The 19,113-nt window shown below is 39.0% G+C and overlaps 1 protein-coding gene across 5 annotated transcripts in view; it reads right to left on the minus strand.

Moving 5' to 3' along the window:
* Positions 1-19,113, minus strand: part of atm (ATM serine/threonine kinase) — a 132,700-nt gene that overhangs the window by 67,945 nt on the left and 45,642 nt on the right. For 4 of the 5 annotated variants that reach the window (XR_007895294.1, XM_051678490.1, XM_051678491.1 and 1 more), the window contains 12 exons: positions 17,747-17,922; positions 17,372-17,615; positions 17,106-17,224; positions 11,604-11,730; positions 11,311-11,510; positions 10,849-11,023; positions 8,914-9,078; positions 8,548-8,680; positions 4,381-4,476; positions 3,846-4,017; positions 2,344-2,485; positions 417-593 (listed from right to left, as the gene is read on the minus strand). Coding sequence is in view for 4 of the 5 variants with exons in the window: in XM_051678490.1 (XP_051534450.1) it covers positions 417-593; positions 2,344-2,485; positions 3,846-4,017; positions 4,381-4,476; positions 8,548-8,680; positions 8,914-9,078; positions 10,849-11,023; positions 11,311-11,510; positions 11,604-11,730; positions 17,106-17,224; positions 17,372-17,615; positions 17,747-17,922 (1,926 nt within the window). In the remaining variant the exon portion in view is untranslated. The remainder of the gene's footprint in view (positions 1-416; positions 594-2,343; positions 2,486-3,845; positions 4,018-4,380; positions 4,477-8,547; positions 8,681-8,913; positions 9,079-10,848; positions 11,024-11,310; positions 11,511-11,603; positions 11,731-17,105; positions 17,225-17,371; positions 17,616-17,746; positions 17,923-19,113) is intronic. The other variant, XM_051678493.1, reaches the window with a different exon arrangement.

Genomic DNA, 19,113 nt, shown 5'->3' on the forward strand with positions numbered 1-19,113 from the left:
ATTATTGTTCTATTTTTATTGTTTTTATTTATATAATGATTTTATTTCAGATTGTCAAAATTATAACACTGTATGATTTTAATTGCTGGATATCATCAAGAAGGTGGAGGTGGGACAGGCCAAAATACCAATTTAAGGGAGGAATAAGACATTTGATGTATGTAAAAACTAGTTACTTTTCACTATAGATTAATTTTATGTTATTAATAATTTATCTAACATATCTAATCATTTTCACAACAAAAACATGGGATTTGTGCCTCTAATGCTGTAAAAAATAAAGTAATGGGACACTACAGTGTACCTAAACTACAGTGTGGAATTAGCCATGCATTTGCTAAACCACTACGCTGAATTACTAAAATACAACAAGTCTGTGGACTGTGGACAGCATGGATAATTTTTTGTTAATGTACCTCACATAAAGGTCTGGTGAGAAGCAGAGTCTCGTTCTGGACCCCTCCACTGTCTAAAAGAGCCATACACAGGTTTTTCAACCAGTCCTTATGTCCACCAGGCTGCACTAACCATAGGTCAGGACAGTCCAACCTGTCTCTGGACTCTGAGCTCACCTCCACAGTCATGGTGCGCTCCTGTAGAAAAGAGCAGAGAAAACCTATAGGGAATTTTTAGAGAAGCACCTTCTCAACGGCACGTGTGTTAATAAAGAGGACGTTGTGTAAACGCATACAGTGCATCCGGAAAGTGTTCACAGTGCTTCACTTTTTCCACATTTTGTTATGTTACAGCCTTATTCCAAAATGGATTAAATTCATTATTTTCCTCAAAATTCTACAAACAATACCCCATAATGACAACGTGAAAGAAGTTTGTTTGAAATCTTTGCAAATTTATTCAAAAGAAAAAAAAGAAAAAAAAAAGAAAAATCACATGTACATAGGTATTCACAGCCTTTGCTCAATACTTTGTTGAAGCACCTTTGGCACCAATTACAGCCTCAAGTCTTTTTGAGTATGATGCTACAAGCTTGGCACACCTATTTTTGGGCAGTTTCTCCCATTCTTCTTTGCAGGACCTCTCAAGCTCCATCAGGTTGGATGGGGAGCGTCGGTGCACAGCCATTTTCAGATCTCTCCAGAGATGTTCAATCGGGTTCAAGTCTGGGCTTTGGCTGGGCCACTCAAGAACATTCACAGAGTTGTCCCGTAGCCACTCCTTTGTTATCTTGGCTGTGTGCTTAGGGTCGTTGTCCTGTTGGAAGATGAATCTTCGCCCCAGTTTGAGGTCCAGAGCGCTCTGGAGCAGGTTTTCATTGATGCATTCATCTTTCACTCGATCCTGACTAGTCTCCCAGTTCCTGCCGCTGAAAAACATCCCCACAGCATGATGCTGCCACCACCACGCTTCACTGTAGGGATGGTATTGGCCAGGTGATGAGCAGTGCCTGGTTTCCTCCAGACATGACGCTTGCCATTCAGGCCAAAGAGTTCAATCTTTGTTTCATCAGACCAGAGAAATTTGTTTCTCATGGTCTGAGAGTCCTTCAGGTGCCTTTTGGCAAACTCCAGGCGGGCTGTCATGTGCCTTTTACTGAGGAGTGGCTTCCGTCTGGCCACTCTACCATATAGGCCTGATTGGTGGAGTGCTGCAGAGATGGTTGTTCTTCTGGATGGTTCTCCTCTCTCCATAGAGAAACGCTGGAGCTCTGTCAGAGTGACCATCGGTTCTTGGTCACCTCCCTGACTAAGGCCCTTCTCCCCCGATCGTTCAGTTTGGCCGGGCGGCTAGCTCTAGGAAGAGTCCTGGTGGTTCCAAAGTTCTTCCATTTATGGATGATGGAGGCCACTGTGCTCATTGGGACCTTAAATGCTGCAGATATTTTTCTGTACCCTTCCCCAGATCTGTGCCTCAATACAATCCTGTCTCGGAGGTCTACAGACAATTCCTTGGACTTCATGGCTTGGTTTGTGCTCTGACATGCACTGTTAACTGTGGGACCTTATATAGACAGGTGTGTGCCTTTCCAAATCATGTCCAATCAACTGAATTTACCACAGGTGGACTCCAATCAAGTTGTAGAAACATCTCAAGGATAAGTGGAAAAAGGATGCACCTGAGCTCAATTTTGAGTGTCATGGCAAAGGCTGTGAATACTTATGTACATGTGTTTTTTTCTTTTTTTTTTTAATAGATTTGCAAAGATTTAAAAAAAACTTCTTTCACGTTGTCATTATGGGGTATTGTTTGTAGAATTTTGAGGAAAATAATGAATTTAATCCATTTTGGAATAAGGCTGTAACATAACAAAATGTGGAAAAAGTGAAGTGCTGTGAATACTTTCCGGATGCACTGTATATGTGCAGTATATGTGGAAAAACTTGCCCGTCTCTTAGCAGAGCGGAAGGGGTTCAGGTATGCCAGCATCGGGTCCCTTGTACTTTTATATATTTCCCCAAATTCAAGGCCAGACTGAGTGGCCAAGATGTCCTTTAGACACATGCCAGCAGCCTGACGCACCACAATACTGAAATAAATAGAGAGGCAATAGAAAGAGTGAAATTATAAATAGAGAATGTTACATTTTGCTAATACTGATTGGTTGATAAAAACTGCATTCATATGAATGGTAATTAGCTTTTTTATAGCATTAAGGATTGGAAGAGATTTTTGTTAAGGAAGCTGACCTAAGATTAGTCAGTGTGCTTACATACACAAAGTTTTTAAAGACAGCACATTCATAAGAAGTTGGAAGTGAACTGTATGTAATGCATTAGAAGAATAGAAAATGTCTCTGTTATGACTATAATCTTGGTTCCCTGAAAGGAGGAAACGAGAAGCTGCTTCAGTAGCTGACGCTATGGGAACTCCTCCCAGGAGTGACGATCTCTGAAGCCCTTTAAAATTATTCCAGTCTACTGGCAGATGCCGCTTGAGGCTCCACCCCTGATGCACGTGTAATCGCAGGCATATAGACCGGAGCACAGCGCCACATCTGGATTTTTTGACTGAAGGGAAGAGAGTGAATCTCTCTGTTCCTTAACAGTGAGAAATCAATTGTTTGGCAAGCATACGCAGCATCTCATTCCACCCTTTCAAGGAACCAAGGTCACAGTCATAATGCAGACATTCTATAACAAGCCGGTCACTTCGATGTCACATCAGTAGCTGATGCTATGGGAATCTTATACCATAATGCTCTGCTACTGCATGACTGACCGAAAAGCTCTGAGAGCTAGGGAGACTGCAAGCAATTCCAGTCGATTTATATGCCACGCCACTCACGCTCCAAGTGCTGAAGGCAGGACGACCGTCGGACAAGGCTCCCCAGCACGTGCTGGACATTTCTTTTGTGACAACTTTGGGTCTGGCCACCTGGCACAACTGCACTTCTGATAAAAATTTGCCATTTTCCAAATACCTAGCGCAGGTAGACAGCAGCGTGTCACTACAAGATTTAAGCAGCCGAGTCGTAATACATAATGAGGTACACTCAAGTTGACCCAGCACTGAAGAGGCCTCATATGTAACAAGCCTATTGGGGTGACGGCCAAGGCCCATTTAAAATGTTTCAGAGGCAAGGCTCTCCGTGGCTTGAAAATAGTCAAGCATTGGAGAAACATGGTAACAGAGTCGAGTTTCATCCCCAAGAAGGAAACTTGCTGACTGGGCTCAGTCTCCACTTTCTGGGGAGTTGAAGCGGCAGGGGCACTGAGCTTAGCAGGGCGCTGCCCTGAGGAAGAGCGCAAGCAAGCCGGTTTGCATCACAGAGGTACCTCGCCTCGGCAAGAGGTGCTTGTATGCTTGTGACTGCTTTTTATGCTTCTTAGAACTGCTTACTGAGTGTGAAATGATAATATCAGATAAAGGAAGCTGATATGGCTTGCCTGTGATGTGTGAGCGCATTGTCCATGCAGTTCAGGATGATGAAGATCCACTGAAGAGGAACATCAAGGAACAAATGAGCTGCTTTAGCATACAGCTGATCTTTCCCATGATGCAATGCAATGGTTGATAAGTTAACAGGACCAAGTTCTCCTAAGCACCTTCCAACAGCCTCTGAACAACGACAAACAAAACCATACATTAACTGATGAGGAAAAAACCCACATAAACAGCAAAGGCCCGAAACATACTCTACGCAAGTAGGTTAATGCTGATGCTTGAGCTACACAAACTTGATTTCATCCATTGTTGCATTTCAAAATGTGGCGGCACAATTCTTAATGCAACAGAAGCATACGTTGCATTGCTTTGTATGCAAGTACTGTACATGCTAAGTATGTTCCGTGGGATTGTATGCTAGCAATGTGTTGGCCAAGCATTTTCGTCTGCATACTTGTGTAAAGTATATTTCTGGCAAGAGAGTTTGGCAATGTAAGGTAATACGATTTTTTTTTTTAGTTTGTGAACAGCACTTACCCAAGATGTCTCTTCCACCGGGGTGGTTGGCAGCAATTTTGCAGAGCTGAAGAAGGTTCAGAACCAGCTTAACCAGAACACAGCTGGCAGGATCAGCTACATAAACACGCATCTCACATATGAACACATCAGCACTAGAGCTCTTTTAAGATTTCAGATGCTCATAATAATCAACTTCATTATCTGTTTTGTCACAAAGTAGTCACTAGTTTCATAAAGCACTTCCAGTAGGGTCACTAAAACAAACGCACAGATTTAAAGTTTTTTTTATGATGTTTCAATGCATTTCAGCATTCTTAGGACTGTCAACTTTTTTATGAAGTAGAGGAGACTTCAATAGTAGATCAAATTTTTAGTCCAGTGAACATCTTTCAGGTTTATTTTTTGAAGTCAATTTTTGCACAGCCACATACCTTAAAAATCTTCACCGTTATTAACCAGAAAAAAGATAAATGTAACTGAACACGCATTGACTTTTTGACCACATTATGCTATATATTCACACTACATTAAAAATGGCACAATGGAACGTTCCATTAATCTAATGGTGTAGGTTTGAACTTTGAACATTGAGGGTCCAAAACAAAATTCACGTCTCTTTTAAAAAAAAATCTAGACCTGCAGTAAACAACCCATTCTAAACATTTAAGCAAAAAAAAAAAAAAAAGATTAATAAAACATACAAAAATATGAAAACATATTTTTGGCCAAACAATACTGAACTTCTTAAATTTTATAATTTTATAACATTTAAAATACGTGACAACCTGCCCTGATAAAAATGTTTCAACATGCCCTGAAAATTTTAAAATATGTTTGTCCTAAAAACACATTTAAACCTTTCAGTAAAACAGTTGATGCTTGTATTAATGTATGCCAGTGTGGTTTAAATGTATTTGCTTGTTTACTCAAGAGAAGGGATGGGATGATATTTTTAATTTCCATATATTTCGAACCAAAAAAATTGACAATATTCAAAATTTGAAACATTGTTTTCTATCCACATGATCATAACTGAAATGAATCGTCAAACATCATAATCTCTCCATGCTTGATTTTACCCCTACTGCGCTTTTTTCCTACACAGTTTACAGGGTTCACACAAAGTCCTTGAAGTGCTTAAAGTGCTTGAATTTAGCTCTTAGGAATACCTGGAAAATAACTTTGTTTTGTTGAAAAGTGCCTTTTAACATCCTTTCTGTTCTTTACAGTCAGATAAAAAAAGGAAAAATAAATATTAATTTTGATCACAAATAGCACGGATGCACTAAAAACCGAGACTTCGCACGCGAGTCTGTGAGATGCGCGTTAACCCTCTGGGGTCGACGGACGCGCCGGCGCTTCTTGCTGGATTTTTTCCACATAACAGTGGAAACAATTTAAAAATCCGTCAATTTTGGGCATACAGATAAGTGTAAGACATCATTAGAAACTATAAAGGGCCTTCTTTTATTTGTGTACACTCACAATAACAACAAAATTTTGTGCTTTTGTAAAATAAAGAAAATAAACAGGGTGCGCTTTCAGCCGTCTGTCTCCGCGAGTATCTTTCTGAAACACGTCGCAAATGAAGTGAAACTCCTTGAATACTTATCACACAAACATGAAACATATGTCTAAAGAAAGCTTAAAATGTCTACTTTTAAATAAAACAATTCAAATTTAAAACAAATATTCTCCTGCAATGTAATCTGTATGAAACAAAGCGATGTACAGTTTCTCCTGGCTCAGCTCATTACCACTAATGTGATCCCACCCACCAGCAGAGTGCACTATTCATACGGTAATGTGCTGAGGCGGTCAACAAATATGCAAATGTTAAACGCCCCCACAACAATGCCTTAAAAAACATCGTTTCATCATCAGGGGGCCTGGGTAGCTCAGTGGTAAAAGACGCTGGCTACCACCCCTGGAGTTCGCTAGTTCGCTAGTGACTCCAGCCAGGCGTCCTAAGCAACCAAATTGGCCCGGTTGCTAGGGAGGGTAGAGTCACATGGGGTAACCTCCTCATGGTAGCTATAATATTGTTCGTTCTTGGTGGGCCGTGTGGTGAGTTGAGCGTGGATGCCACGGTGGATGGCGTGAAGCCTCCACACCCACTATGTCTCTGCGGTACCGCGCTCAACAAGCCACGTGATAAGATGCGCAGGTTGACTGTCTCAGACGCGGAGGCAACTGGGATTCGTCCTCTGCCACCCGGATTGAGGCGAATCACTACACGACCACGAGGACTTAAAAGCACGTTGAAAAAAAAAAGTTTCATCATCAGATTCATTCACTTTCCTGCACGTTTGGAAGATGGCATGCTACACAGGTGAGGAAGCTCTACAGATGGTCCTGGATAATGACGAGAAGAAGAGTTCACATTTTCCTCAGAAGAAGAGCGGGACTCCGACGATGAACGTTTACATTTTGAAGAGCGACTTGATCCAGCCAAGGATACAATTTCGGATGAGTAAGTCATTTAGTTTTACTTACATTAGTTGACATGCTATTTTATATAAACATGTACATATTTTACTAGCTGGACTATTTCCAGACTTGCCAGCCAGTATTCAGAGTATTGACATTTGAAATATGTCCTAATAGGCAAGTTTTAGTTATATTTAAATGTTGTTTCGGCTAAAGCAGGTATTTAAATTGTATGCTGTATGATATAAATATGATATGTAATATGATGAATGTTTAGATTATATTTTAACAAGTGTTTATGCTGCCTCATTATCATAAACGAAGCTTGTGCTTGCAAATATCTGTTCAGGTGTAAATGTGTAAAATGTGCTGTAAATATGCCCATATTAGATAATCAGCATATCAGAATGATTTCTGAAGATCACGTGACACTGAAGACTGCAGTAATGATGCTGAAAATTCAGCTTTGATCACAGGAATAAATTGCATTTGACAATATATTCAAATAGAAAACAGTTATTTTAAATTGTAAAAATATTTCACAATATCACTGTTTTTGCTCTATTTTGGATCAATAAATGCAACCTTGGTGAGCAGAAGAGACTTCTTTTAAAAACATTAAAAAATCTAACAGATCTATAAACTTTTAAACGGTAGTGTAGGTCTAAAGTTTTTAAGTTAAGTCTTTATGTAAAGAAAATGTATAGTAAGATAATACATTCAATCATTAAGTCTCCTCACATTCATTCTCTCTCAGGGGAGGGGTCTTTGTCTCCTCATGATCATTCACGCCTCCTCGCATATGGCCTTTCTAACACTAAAAGTGTCTTACAAAAGTTAAGACTATACTGTTTTGTATGAAAGTGATCAGGATGGTTTTCACATCATTTTTGTAGCAAAAACTCTGGGCTACAAGATCCAGTTCTCAAAAGTCTTGTGAACAAATGTTTAGTATGTGATATATGGCCTTATTTCAGTGACTTAAATTTTTTGTTTTTTCAAAAACCACACATAAACGTTATTTTCTCAAAAATACAAACATGTACATACATGTTGCTCATATTATTGTAGCTCAGTTTGTGCTGAATACAGTGTTATCAGACTTTAGCCATTAATATGTTTTTAAGCAACTGAAAAAAGCACAAATGTCAAGGCATGTCAAAACTTCTCCAGGGCCCAAAACACCCTAAGACCCCAGAGGGTTAAACTCTTAAAGTGACAGTACCTTTATAGCGCTAGTTACACAAACGAATGCACGTAAACATAATGTTATTACTTATTATTATTATAATACTAATATTATTATAAATAATATTATTTGACAGAAAGTAGACTTTATATATTTTAAAAAAGTTAAAATTTGATTATATTAATCAAGACAAATTACTAAAACAAAATAAATATACATCAGTTCAAATATCGTATATCAAACCGAATCCTGAGATAATCATATCGTCCCATCACAACCCAAGAGCTATAACAAAAATATAATGATAGTGAAAATGTATCTTGCAGGGTGGAATTCACATAAAAAATTCGAATTTAAGAAAGTTTTGAACTAGGTTTTGAAACCAACATAAAAAACCTTTGCTAGAGAAAGCACACTTAAGCATTTGGACATCTGACTCCAAACATCAATGGTACTGAGATCTATTTTAGCCCATGTGACAACTAGCCACAGTCTCCCCTCTATATAGTAACTATAGCACACGTCTATTGGTTGTATGAAAAATGCTGTTGAGTAATGTGACTGACCGTGGCATTCTCTCAGTAGTTGGCCTATCTGCTCTTTATGACTGTGAAGCTGCCTTCTCAAATCCTTCAATCCCTCCAGACGTGCCAGAGGCAACGAATCACATGATGTAACAGACAGAAAATGCTCAATTTCCTGCAATGGACAGAAAAAAGAGGAGGATAAGAAACATTTTTGATGAAGAACCTGAGAAACAGAGAAAATTGTAAACTTCCTCAAACAACTATGAATTAGTTTCAAATGAATTCTTAATTAAAAGAGAAACTATTTTTGTTTTTTTTGACTATCCAATTGATACTTTCATGATTTTAATGTGAAATAACTCTGATCAAAGCAGCATTTGTGACAGGACAGCACACTGTATGTACCTGTGTGAGAGTGAAAGCTCCTGCGGTGTATTTGAGGGCGTGCTGGGCGGCTCTGAGCTCTCTGAAGGCAGGGCGGTCAGGGAACGGCTCCAGCAGTGGTATGGACTTCCTCAACATCCGGTTCTCTGGGTTCTCCATCACCAGGAATCTCAGCAGACTGAGCACCTGAAAAGCACCCACATGAAAAAAAAAATTTATAATTTACTTCAGAATAATCAATCAAACCATATTTAAAGTCCTCTAAAAAGGATTGGGTGATATATCGAATAATTATGACATATTAAGTGATTTTTTTATTTTTTTTATTATTGGAATAAATTAAACCAACATTGTGAATATCCCGATGATTTTAATCTGCTGTTTTAATTGGCCATTAAGTTTCCTAAAGACTGCATCAGTTGGCCAGATTGAAGCTGCTTCTTGTGTCATGACTCATATGAGAAATTTAAGAGAGAGGTATTTTAATAGCGTTTCAGATTTAAGGGTCAATGCTGTGACACTCTTTTTTTTACCCAGCTCTATGAAGTCATTAAAAATGCAGTTTTACACAATATTACTTGAATACACCTGTACTATGATCAACATGTTTTCAATTTCTGAGTTCAAAGTAATTTTGGTATTTTTTCTGGAGCTTAAAATAAAAAATCTCTAAATGGTGTAACCGTCCACAGATAGTATTACAAATACAAGTCTTATTGAGTATATATCCTATTGAGTATTGCAGAATAAACATTTATTATTTACATATAAAACAAATAAATAAAAAAAATTACTGAAACATTTTGTTTTAAAATATTATTAAAATCTAAAAAACTTTTATCCATCAAATCACAGTCAGGTGGTGTAACCAACATGCAGGTAGCTATTTTGTTGTCTTAAGACTATATATATATATATATATATATATATATATATATATATATATATATATATATATATTTTTTTTTTTTTTTTTTTTTAAATACCATATATTTTGCCTTTATTTATTTATTTATTTTTAGAGGTAAAATGGAGTAATCTAGTAATATTTAGTAAATTAAATATTTTTAAAATATTATAAAACTTTTGAAATTAATGCTTAAATTGTGTACACTCATACACAGTCGTGTATTCAAGGAGGAAGGAAAGTATTTTAATACATTTTTCTTGATGGTTACACCACTTGACATTTTTAAAGTCAATAAATAACTTTTTTTGTATAAATGCTTTTAACATTTTGAATAAATGCATATATGGACACAGAAGTTGTTTCTAAAACTTGCCACATGTTTTTTAAACTAGATTTATAAAGAACTTCTCATTTTTATCACACAAGCAACTTTATTTGTTAATGACACCATGTTAGGCAAAAATACTGAAAGAGAAATTGGTTGATTTCCAAAATCAGTTCTAAAAATATCTTTTTCATATTTATAGACAAAGTTTTTTTAAATGCATGTATATACATATTATGTATGTGAAGACACAGGTAAATGTTGTTATTTGTCACCACCTTGATTATTATTAAATAGATTTTTACAATATTTTATTTCTTGTATTAAACATTTTTATCTTGTTGGCTATAATTGGTAATTTGGCTGAAAGATGATTCTTCTTATTAAAAAAAAAAAAAATTTAAAATTTCTGAGCAAATTCATAAATGTTGAGATATCTTTTAAATATCATCAAACGGCTAAATACACAAGGTGAATAGGAATGCCAAATAAATGTACATCTTTAAATACAATGTCATGTTAACAAAAAGTCAGCACTTCAATCTTATTTGTGAGATGATGGTTTATGACAAATACCAAATAAAGCTAACTTGTGAATATGAATGGAAAATAGTGGTGAGTTTGGAATGGCATACTACATACAGTACAGTACTATGTTATGGTAGTATGCCATTCCGAATTCAATATCTAACAGTAAGAATACATTCCTCTGCTCTATTACCTTCTGAGATATGGCAGACTGCTCAGTGACCTGTGCCGTGAGAGTTCCTACAATGACCTGCAGATGGCTCTCCAGAGCGTCATCGCAGAACTGCACAGCTGTCTGACAGACCAATGCCAGCAGATCACAGCACAGAGAAAGACTGCGAGTGGACACCTCGTCCTGTTGAGCTGATCTGAAACACACAATCAGCCTATAGACTGCATTTCTCAACCTTTTGGGGGAGGGGACATTATCATTCTAAAGAGTATTTTATTGGACAAAACTTTTGTATGCACTTCTGAGTGCAAAATGATGCCAAGAAGAGAAAACTGACTGAATCTGCTAAAAGTTTAATTTTAAGTACATTACCACATACAGAATAAACTTCAATTTTAATTCTCTGGGGGTTTTGAGCTTGTAAAATGTGTACGTGTGTGTGTGTGTGTGTGTGTGTGTGTGTGTGTGTGTGTGTGAGCAGACCTGCTGTTGATGTGGTGAATGAGTGTATAGATGATGTCACGCAGCACAAACGCCCAGGCTCCGCCCAGCCCGTCCTTCACCTCTCTGAGCAGCAGACTGACAAACAGGTGGTACATCATCAGTATGCGGTGCCGTTCGTAAGCGTTGGTGGTCTCAGCTGCTTTCTGGCAGATCGCTACAAGGATCTTCTGAATAGACATCTAATACATTTACAGAACAAACACAGACCAAAGAATTTAACGACTTGCTACACTTTTATAAAGTCATTCACATAAGCTCAGGTGAAGACTCACGGGGGTCTTGGACAGGATGGTGACCAGAGACTTGTGACTGGCACTGTGGCACTTGCTCAGGTAATCCAGTGTGGCTTTGATCACGTATGAGCTGAAGAACGGTGGGTTTGGGGCAGGATCCAGCTCCCTAATTACATAAATAAAGCATGTTTTTCAAGGTTATGGGTGCAATTATCATAAATCTTCAAAATGCATACATTTAAATAGGTAGTGGTGTCCACAATTTCATAATTCTTTGTGGAAATATCAGTGATATTTGTTAAATCTCAATACCAATTTTGATCCAAAAACTGAAATGCCATTAAACAAAAACATTTATTTGAAAGGGTTTAAATAACAAATATTAAATTAAAATCATGACAAGTAGCCATACAACCCAACGCACTTTCAAGCTCAGTCAGACAGCCTCCCAGTGCAAATTTACTACTAGCTCATGAATATTAATAAGGTTAGTATGATTCATAATTTTAAAACCTGCATACTGCAAGTGCTACTGTGCAAAAGCTCATATGAAATGTTTTTCTATTTTGGTGTCGACTTGGTACCACAGGCATTTTGACATCACTATTTTCAAAGAAGTAGGGGTAAAATAATTTTTATTAGGCTGTCAAGTAATTACATGATATGCTGATTATTATCGATATATCTACAGAAATCACTATAAAACCCCTAAGGGCCTTTTACCCACATTTATTTTTTTTAAACTGAATTTTTATCAAAACAACCTTCTGCTATTATTTCTTTTTACACAATTATGTTGTTCCATTAATATTCAACAAAAATAAATAGCTTTTTCGATCTTGATACAGGTTGAGACAAAATAAAAAAAACACATTTTCCTTAAGGTGTGCCTTTAGAACTGTTGTCCCTGAAACCAAATAAACCACAATGATAACAGAAATCACCCAAATGGCCCTGATCAAAAGTTCACATACCCTTGAATGTTTGGCCTTGTTACAGACACACCAGGTGACACACACAGGTTTAAATAGCAATTAAAGGTTAATTTCCCACACCTGTGGATTTTAAATTGCAATTAGTGTCTGTGTATAAATAGTCAATGAGTTTGTTAGCTCTCACGTGGATGCACTGAGCAGGCTAGATACTGAGCCATGAGGAACAGAACTGTCAAAAGACCTGCGTAACAAGGTAATGGAACTATATAAAGATGGAAAAGGATATAAAAAGATATCCAAAGCCTTGAAAATGCCAGTCAGTACTGTTCAATCACTTATTAAGAAGTGGAAAATTCAGGGATCTCTTGATACCAAGCCAAGGTCAGGTAGAAAAAGAAAATTTCAGCCACAACTGCCAGAAGAATTTGTTCGGGATACAAATAAAAACCCACAGGTAAACCTCAGGAGAAATACAGGCTGCTCTGGAAAAAGACGTTGTGGTTGTTTCAAGGAGCACAATACGACGATACTTGAACAAAAATGAGCTGCATGGTCGAGTTGCCAGAAAGAAGCCTTTACTGCGCCAATGCTACAAAAAAGCCCGGTTACAATATGCCCGACAACACCTTGACACGCCTCACAGCTACTGGCACACTGTAATTTGGAGTGACGAGACCAAAATAGAGCTTTATGGTCACAACCATAAGCGCTATGTTTGGAGAGGGGTCTACAAGTCCTAAAAGAATACCATCCCCACTGTGAAGCATGGTGGTGGCTCACTGATGTTTTGGGGGTGTGTGAGCTCTAAAGGCACGGGGAATCTTGTGAAAACTGATGGCAAGATGAATGCAGCATGTTATCAGAAAATACTGGCAGACAATTTGCATTCTTCTGCATGAAAGCTGCGCATGGGACACACTTGGACTTTCCAGCATGACAATGACCCTAAGCACAAGGCCAAGTTGACACTCCAGTGGTTACAGCAGAAAAAGGTGAAGGTTCTGGAGTGGCCATCACAGTCTCCTGACCTTAATATCATTGAGCCACTCTGGGGAGATCTCAAACGTGCAGTTCATGCAAGACGACCAAAGATTTGCATGACCTGGAGGCATTTTGCCAAGACGAATGGGCAGCTATACCACCTGCAAGAATTTGGGGCATCATAGCCAACTATTACAAAAGACTGCACGCTGTCATTGATGCTAAAGGGGGCAATACACAATATTAATTTATCATGATGGCGCCGCGGATGGCCGCCTCGGTGTGAGCGCTTCTATTGTTTTGTTGTTTTTGTTTGTTTGTCCTGTGTTTAGTAATCTTCTTCCAGTCAGTTTTATCAGAGACGAACTGTTGAACATTTGACAGCATATACCGTTCAATCTTTTCCCGGATTTTGAATATTCGGACGTTTTGTTTGACATTTTATTCAGAGGCGCGGCTGTGCTATTTAAACACGCTATGAGACGCAGGCGAGGGAAACGAGCAGGCGCACTGGTCAGGCTTCATCGGCGGGGCTTTCGAACAACGCTGCCGAGCATTCATCTTGCGAATCTCCGCTCTCTTCCTAACAAAACGGACGAACTACATCTCCTCACCCGCACAAACAAGGACTTTTCAACCTCTGCTGTCTTGTGCTTCACAGAAACCTGGCTGAGTGAAGCCATTCCGGACAGCGTGTTACATCTGCCGGGCTTTCAGCTGTTCAGAGCGGATCGCATCGCGGAGTTAACGGGGAAAACGAGAGGCAGTGGAACATGCTTTTACATCAATGAAAGTTGGTATACAGATGTAACAACGTTAAAGAGAATGTGCTGTCCTAATTTGGAAGCACTCTTTATTAACTGTAAGCCTTTCTATTCGCCGCGGGAGTTTTCCTCGTTTATTCTGGTGAGTGTGTATATCATGCCAAATGCGTGTGTGAACACAGCGCTGCAACAGCTGACTGATCAAATCACAGACACAGAACAACAATACCCAGACTTAGTTATTTTTATTCTTGGGAATTTTAACAAAGAAAACCTCACACATGAACTGCCCAAATACAAACAGCACATTACATGCCCAACCAGAGACAGAAATATACTGGATCACTGCTACACAACAATAAAGGATTCATATCACTCTGTTCCTAGAGCAGCTTTGGGACTATCTGATCACTGTCTGGTTCATCTTCCAACCTACAGACAGAAATTAAAATCTGCTATGCCTGTAGTAAGGACTGTAAAGAGATGGACCAATGAAGCAGAGCTGGAACTACAAGCCTGCTTTGACTGCACTGATTGGAGTGTTTTTGAGGCTGCAGCCACAGACCTGGACGAGCTCACAGATACTGTTGCATCATATATCAGTTCCTGTGAGGATATGTGCATTCCTACAAGGACTTATTTAACATTTAACAATGACAAACCATGGTTTACAGCGGAACTCAGGCAGCTTTGTCAGGCCAAAGAGGATGCTTACAGAGTTGGGGATAAAGTCTTGTACAATCAGGCCAGGAACACACTGAATAAGGGAATCAGAGTGGCTAAAAGAAGATACTCTGAGAAGCTGAAAAACAAGTTTTCAGTTAACGACCCTGCATCAGTGTGGAGTGGCATGAAACAACTTACGAATTACAGGACTCCTACCCCCAACCCTGTGGTGGACCAACAACTGGCTGACGACCTGAATGTGTTCTATTGTAGATTTGAAAGGCCCAATCTCACACCCCACACCCACTCTGACCTTCACTTCACACAAACACCAACACCTCCTGCAACCCCCCCTCCTCCCCCCTCCTGCTACTCAACCTGCACTTAAGATCTGTGAAGATGATGTGAGCCGCGTCTTTCGAAAACAAAGGATAAGGAAAGCACAGGGCCCAGATGGCTTTTTACCTGCATGTCTTAGATCCTGTGCTAACCAGCTGGCCCCCATCTTCACACAGATCTTCAATAGATCACTGGAGATGTGTGAAGTCCCAAGCTGCTTCAAACGTTCCACTATCATCCCCATCCCAAAGAAACCAAAAATCACAGGACTTAATGACTACAGACCTGTTGCCCTGAGTCTGTGGTCATGAAGTAATTTGAGAGACTGGTGTTGGCCCACCTGAAGGACATCACTGGACCCTTTCTAGATCCCCTTCAATTTGCTTATCGAGCAAACAGGTCTGTGGATGATGCAGTCAACATGGGATTGCATCATATCCTGCAACATCTGGACAGACCAGGGACATATGCAAGGATCCTTTTTGTGGACTTCAGTTCGGCTTTCAACACCATCATCCCAGCTATTCTCTGGACTAAATTACACAAACTCTCTGTTCCCACGTCTATCTGTCAGTGGATTACCAGCTTTCTGACGGACAGGCAGCAGCTTGTGAGACAGGGGAAATTCACTTCCAGCACCTGTACAATCAGCACTTGTGTCCCCCAGGGGTGTGTGCTCTCCCCACTACTCTTCTCCCTCTACACCAACGACTGCATCGCCAAGGACCACTCTGTCAAGCTCCTGAAGTTTGCAGATGACACCACTGTCATCGGCCTCATCCAAGATGACAATGAGTCTGCATACAGAAGGGAGGTTAAACAGCTGGCTGTCTGGTGCAGTCAAAACAACCTTTTTCAACAAACCTGAAATGCACAGGTTTTCACTTCTGTTTACAAATTTCAAGGCTGCTTATCGGATCAATAAAGGCAAATGTTGTCTTATGCGAGTACACACTCCTTTACAAAGAGCGTGCGACCTACTAGCTATGTCTTGCGTGAAGAACTGATGGTTCTCAAATTAAAGTGAGACAATATGCACAGATGGTGCAACCCGACAATGATGTGTAGGAATAATAGTATCTATTCAGCTTTTTCCTAATTGTTTCACCTTCAAGTTTCTAATCCCCCAATATAGGCATCCTTGACATTTAAACGTGGGTGGTCATATTTAGCTCCTAGCTCTTTGATGGAAGAAGTGCAGAACGAGTCATTTTTGGAGCTTAGGTTAAAAAAAATATATAAATATTTTGGGACGGGGATATGACCCCTTAAAGAGCACCTATTATGGTTTTTCAAATATTACCTTTCATGTAGTGTGTTATATAGCTGTTTGGGAATGTAAAAAAGTCTGCAAAGTTTCAAAAATCAAAGTGCACGACAAATGGAGTTATTGACTCCCAAAAGAAAGAACCGATTCTGAACACCCGAAACGAGTCGTTAGTAATTCCAGACTTACTTCCTGTACTAACCTACATAGTTTGGTAACAAAAAACCCGCCTCTGGTCTTCATTGGCTGCTCGCGAACAGCTTTGACCCGCCCTCAAACACTACACTAAGCGGTAGACCAATCACAACAGACTGGGACATCTGACCAAACAGAGCAGAGTAGGCTCTCTGAAAGGAGGAGTTTAGAATGAATCCTTTGGAACGGATCATTGAATGAGTCGTTTTTGAAACTGGGGAAAAAAAGGTAATGCTGCAATTTAAATTATGAGCAAATTAAAGTGTTTTTTGACCTTGGATGCATGTAAATCTATTGTATGTGACCTTGAAAACAAAATTAGGCACGTTTAAAAACCATAATATGTGCTCTTTAAATGATCTGTAAGGAAGCATGAAAAGAAACGACTAAATACCCAGAAAATTTGTGCAGGTCTCCTCTATCCACTGCAGCCTCTCCTGCTGTTTCATGCAGTGTCATTAACAGCTCCACCACTATATCAGCAAGATTATTTCGAATCAAACTGTCAATTTGCTGAAAGACAGAGACAAAAGAGTGACTATACTGTGAGTAAATATGACATAACAACTCTACTTAGATTTGAAATGCATCTACAGAAAGAAACATACTAGATCAGTACTGCAAACATAAACTGAATTTAGTGAAATTCAGTTCCCGCACCTGTTTCCCCAGGCAGTTGCTGTCTTTCAGTAAATCATACACCTTGTGAGCTTTCTCTCTCTGTTGGGCCACCTGGGCGTCTTGCCCGGCAAGGGCGAAGTGTGGCAGGATGTTGACCATGATCTTGGGGAAGCAGTTAGACAGCAGCTGTTTCCAGTCTTGGTTCAGATGACCTCCAATAGATTTCACCTCTTCAAAGTCATTCAGGAAGACCAGATGTGGGATCAGCACATGATAAGACGACCTGAAATCAAGATTGTGGTGGTTGAGGGTTTTCACACCTTCTGATCAATGAATTGATGACTTCAGAGCTCAGACCTAACAAATTACAAGCAACAAAACACTCAAAACTGGAGAATTTATAGGAGAATATACCTGTAAAACTCTTCCAGATCACTGTAGCCCAACAGAGTGTAAGGGAAGGACTGTAGCGTGTACCTCGAGTCGGCTTGTTTCTGGTTCAGCCACTCGGCCACCAGGTAATACAGGTGTGAACTAATCAAACTCTCAGATTCTCTGTAGCCAAGCGACCGAGACACACCTCCCAGAACCTGCACAGACACCACATGGAAAACATTTAATGAATCTAAACAGCAGCGTCTCAAAAATGGCCTGGCTGATTGTTGCTTTATTCAGGCCAAAATCCTGTGACGTGTTTCTTGTGTTGTCAAACGATTAAAATTGTAATTGAATTAATTACATGATATGCTGAATAATTAATCAAAATTAATCGCAATTAATCGTATATATACACTAACCTTGTGCAACCACATACGTGGACAATGTATTTTGGCTTTACTATACACAACGCATAATTTAAATGAATTTAAACTGACTGAACACTGTTCACAAGACTCTACACTGTCATTTAAGGGTTAAACTTCTGGCGCATCGAGTCATGTGACAATGTTACAGCATGGGCGCAGAGCCAACAAAGTGCCTTTGGTAAGAAACCTCTAAGTTTTTCATTGAAACCTGTTTGGGAGTAAATAGTAGCATCTCACATTTTGTTTGATATGCCGCTTTAAAAATAAATAAATTATTTTTCGCGTGCCAGCGCGCTGATAAACATGATGTCCACATATGTGGATTTTGGGACATTACTCCCTCAAAAGTTGGATTTTTTTTTTTATATTTTAAATAACTTTCAGCATTAACACATCTGTGGGTCATTTTGCTTCATTTTAATAATTTTTTTTAGATTTTATTTTGTTATCACTGTACAATACAGTTCTATTCATTAACATTAGTAATTGCATTCCTATATTACTGGGCATTTTCACAATGGATTTATCCAAAAGCTAAAGAAATGTTGCTTTCAGAGGCTTTATATGGAGTTAGGATGAAAATAAGGTGCATTTCGAACAGTTCCGAGATCAGTGCAGACAGACAGCACACTGGAGGTTAAGTCATTCACTAAATAGGGAGCAAGGGAGCATCCTATAGCTTTTCTATGCAGCCAAGTGCATTCACACCTAAACTCAGACCAAAAGTTCAGTTTCAGGCTGCAGATGATGTTTGGACCACTCAACATGTTTGGCAGACATGGGACAATGATAATCAGTACATAGATTCAGAATTTTATAATGCTACATTTTATTTGAACATGTTTGGCAGTGATTTGATGATGCTGGCCATTACTTTTAATAAGAATTATTTATTCAGCTTTACAGAAAATCAGCTGTAATGTCTCAAAAACATGAATAACCAACACTATGAAAAACATAATAAACAATTTTATG

Source organism: Myxocyprinus asiaticus, chromosome 39 (assembly GCF_019703515.2).
Source record: "Myxocyprinus asiaticus isolate MX2 ecotype Aquarium Trade chromosome 39, UBuf_Myxa_2, whole genome shotgun sequence".
Lineage (NCBI taxonomy): Eukaryota > Metazoa > Chordata > Actinopteri > Cypriniformes > Catostomidae > Myxocyprinus > Myxocyprinus asiaticus.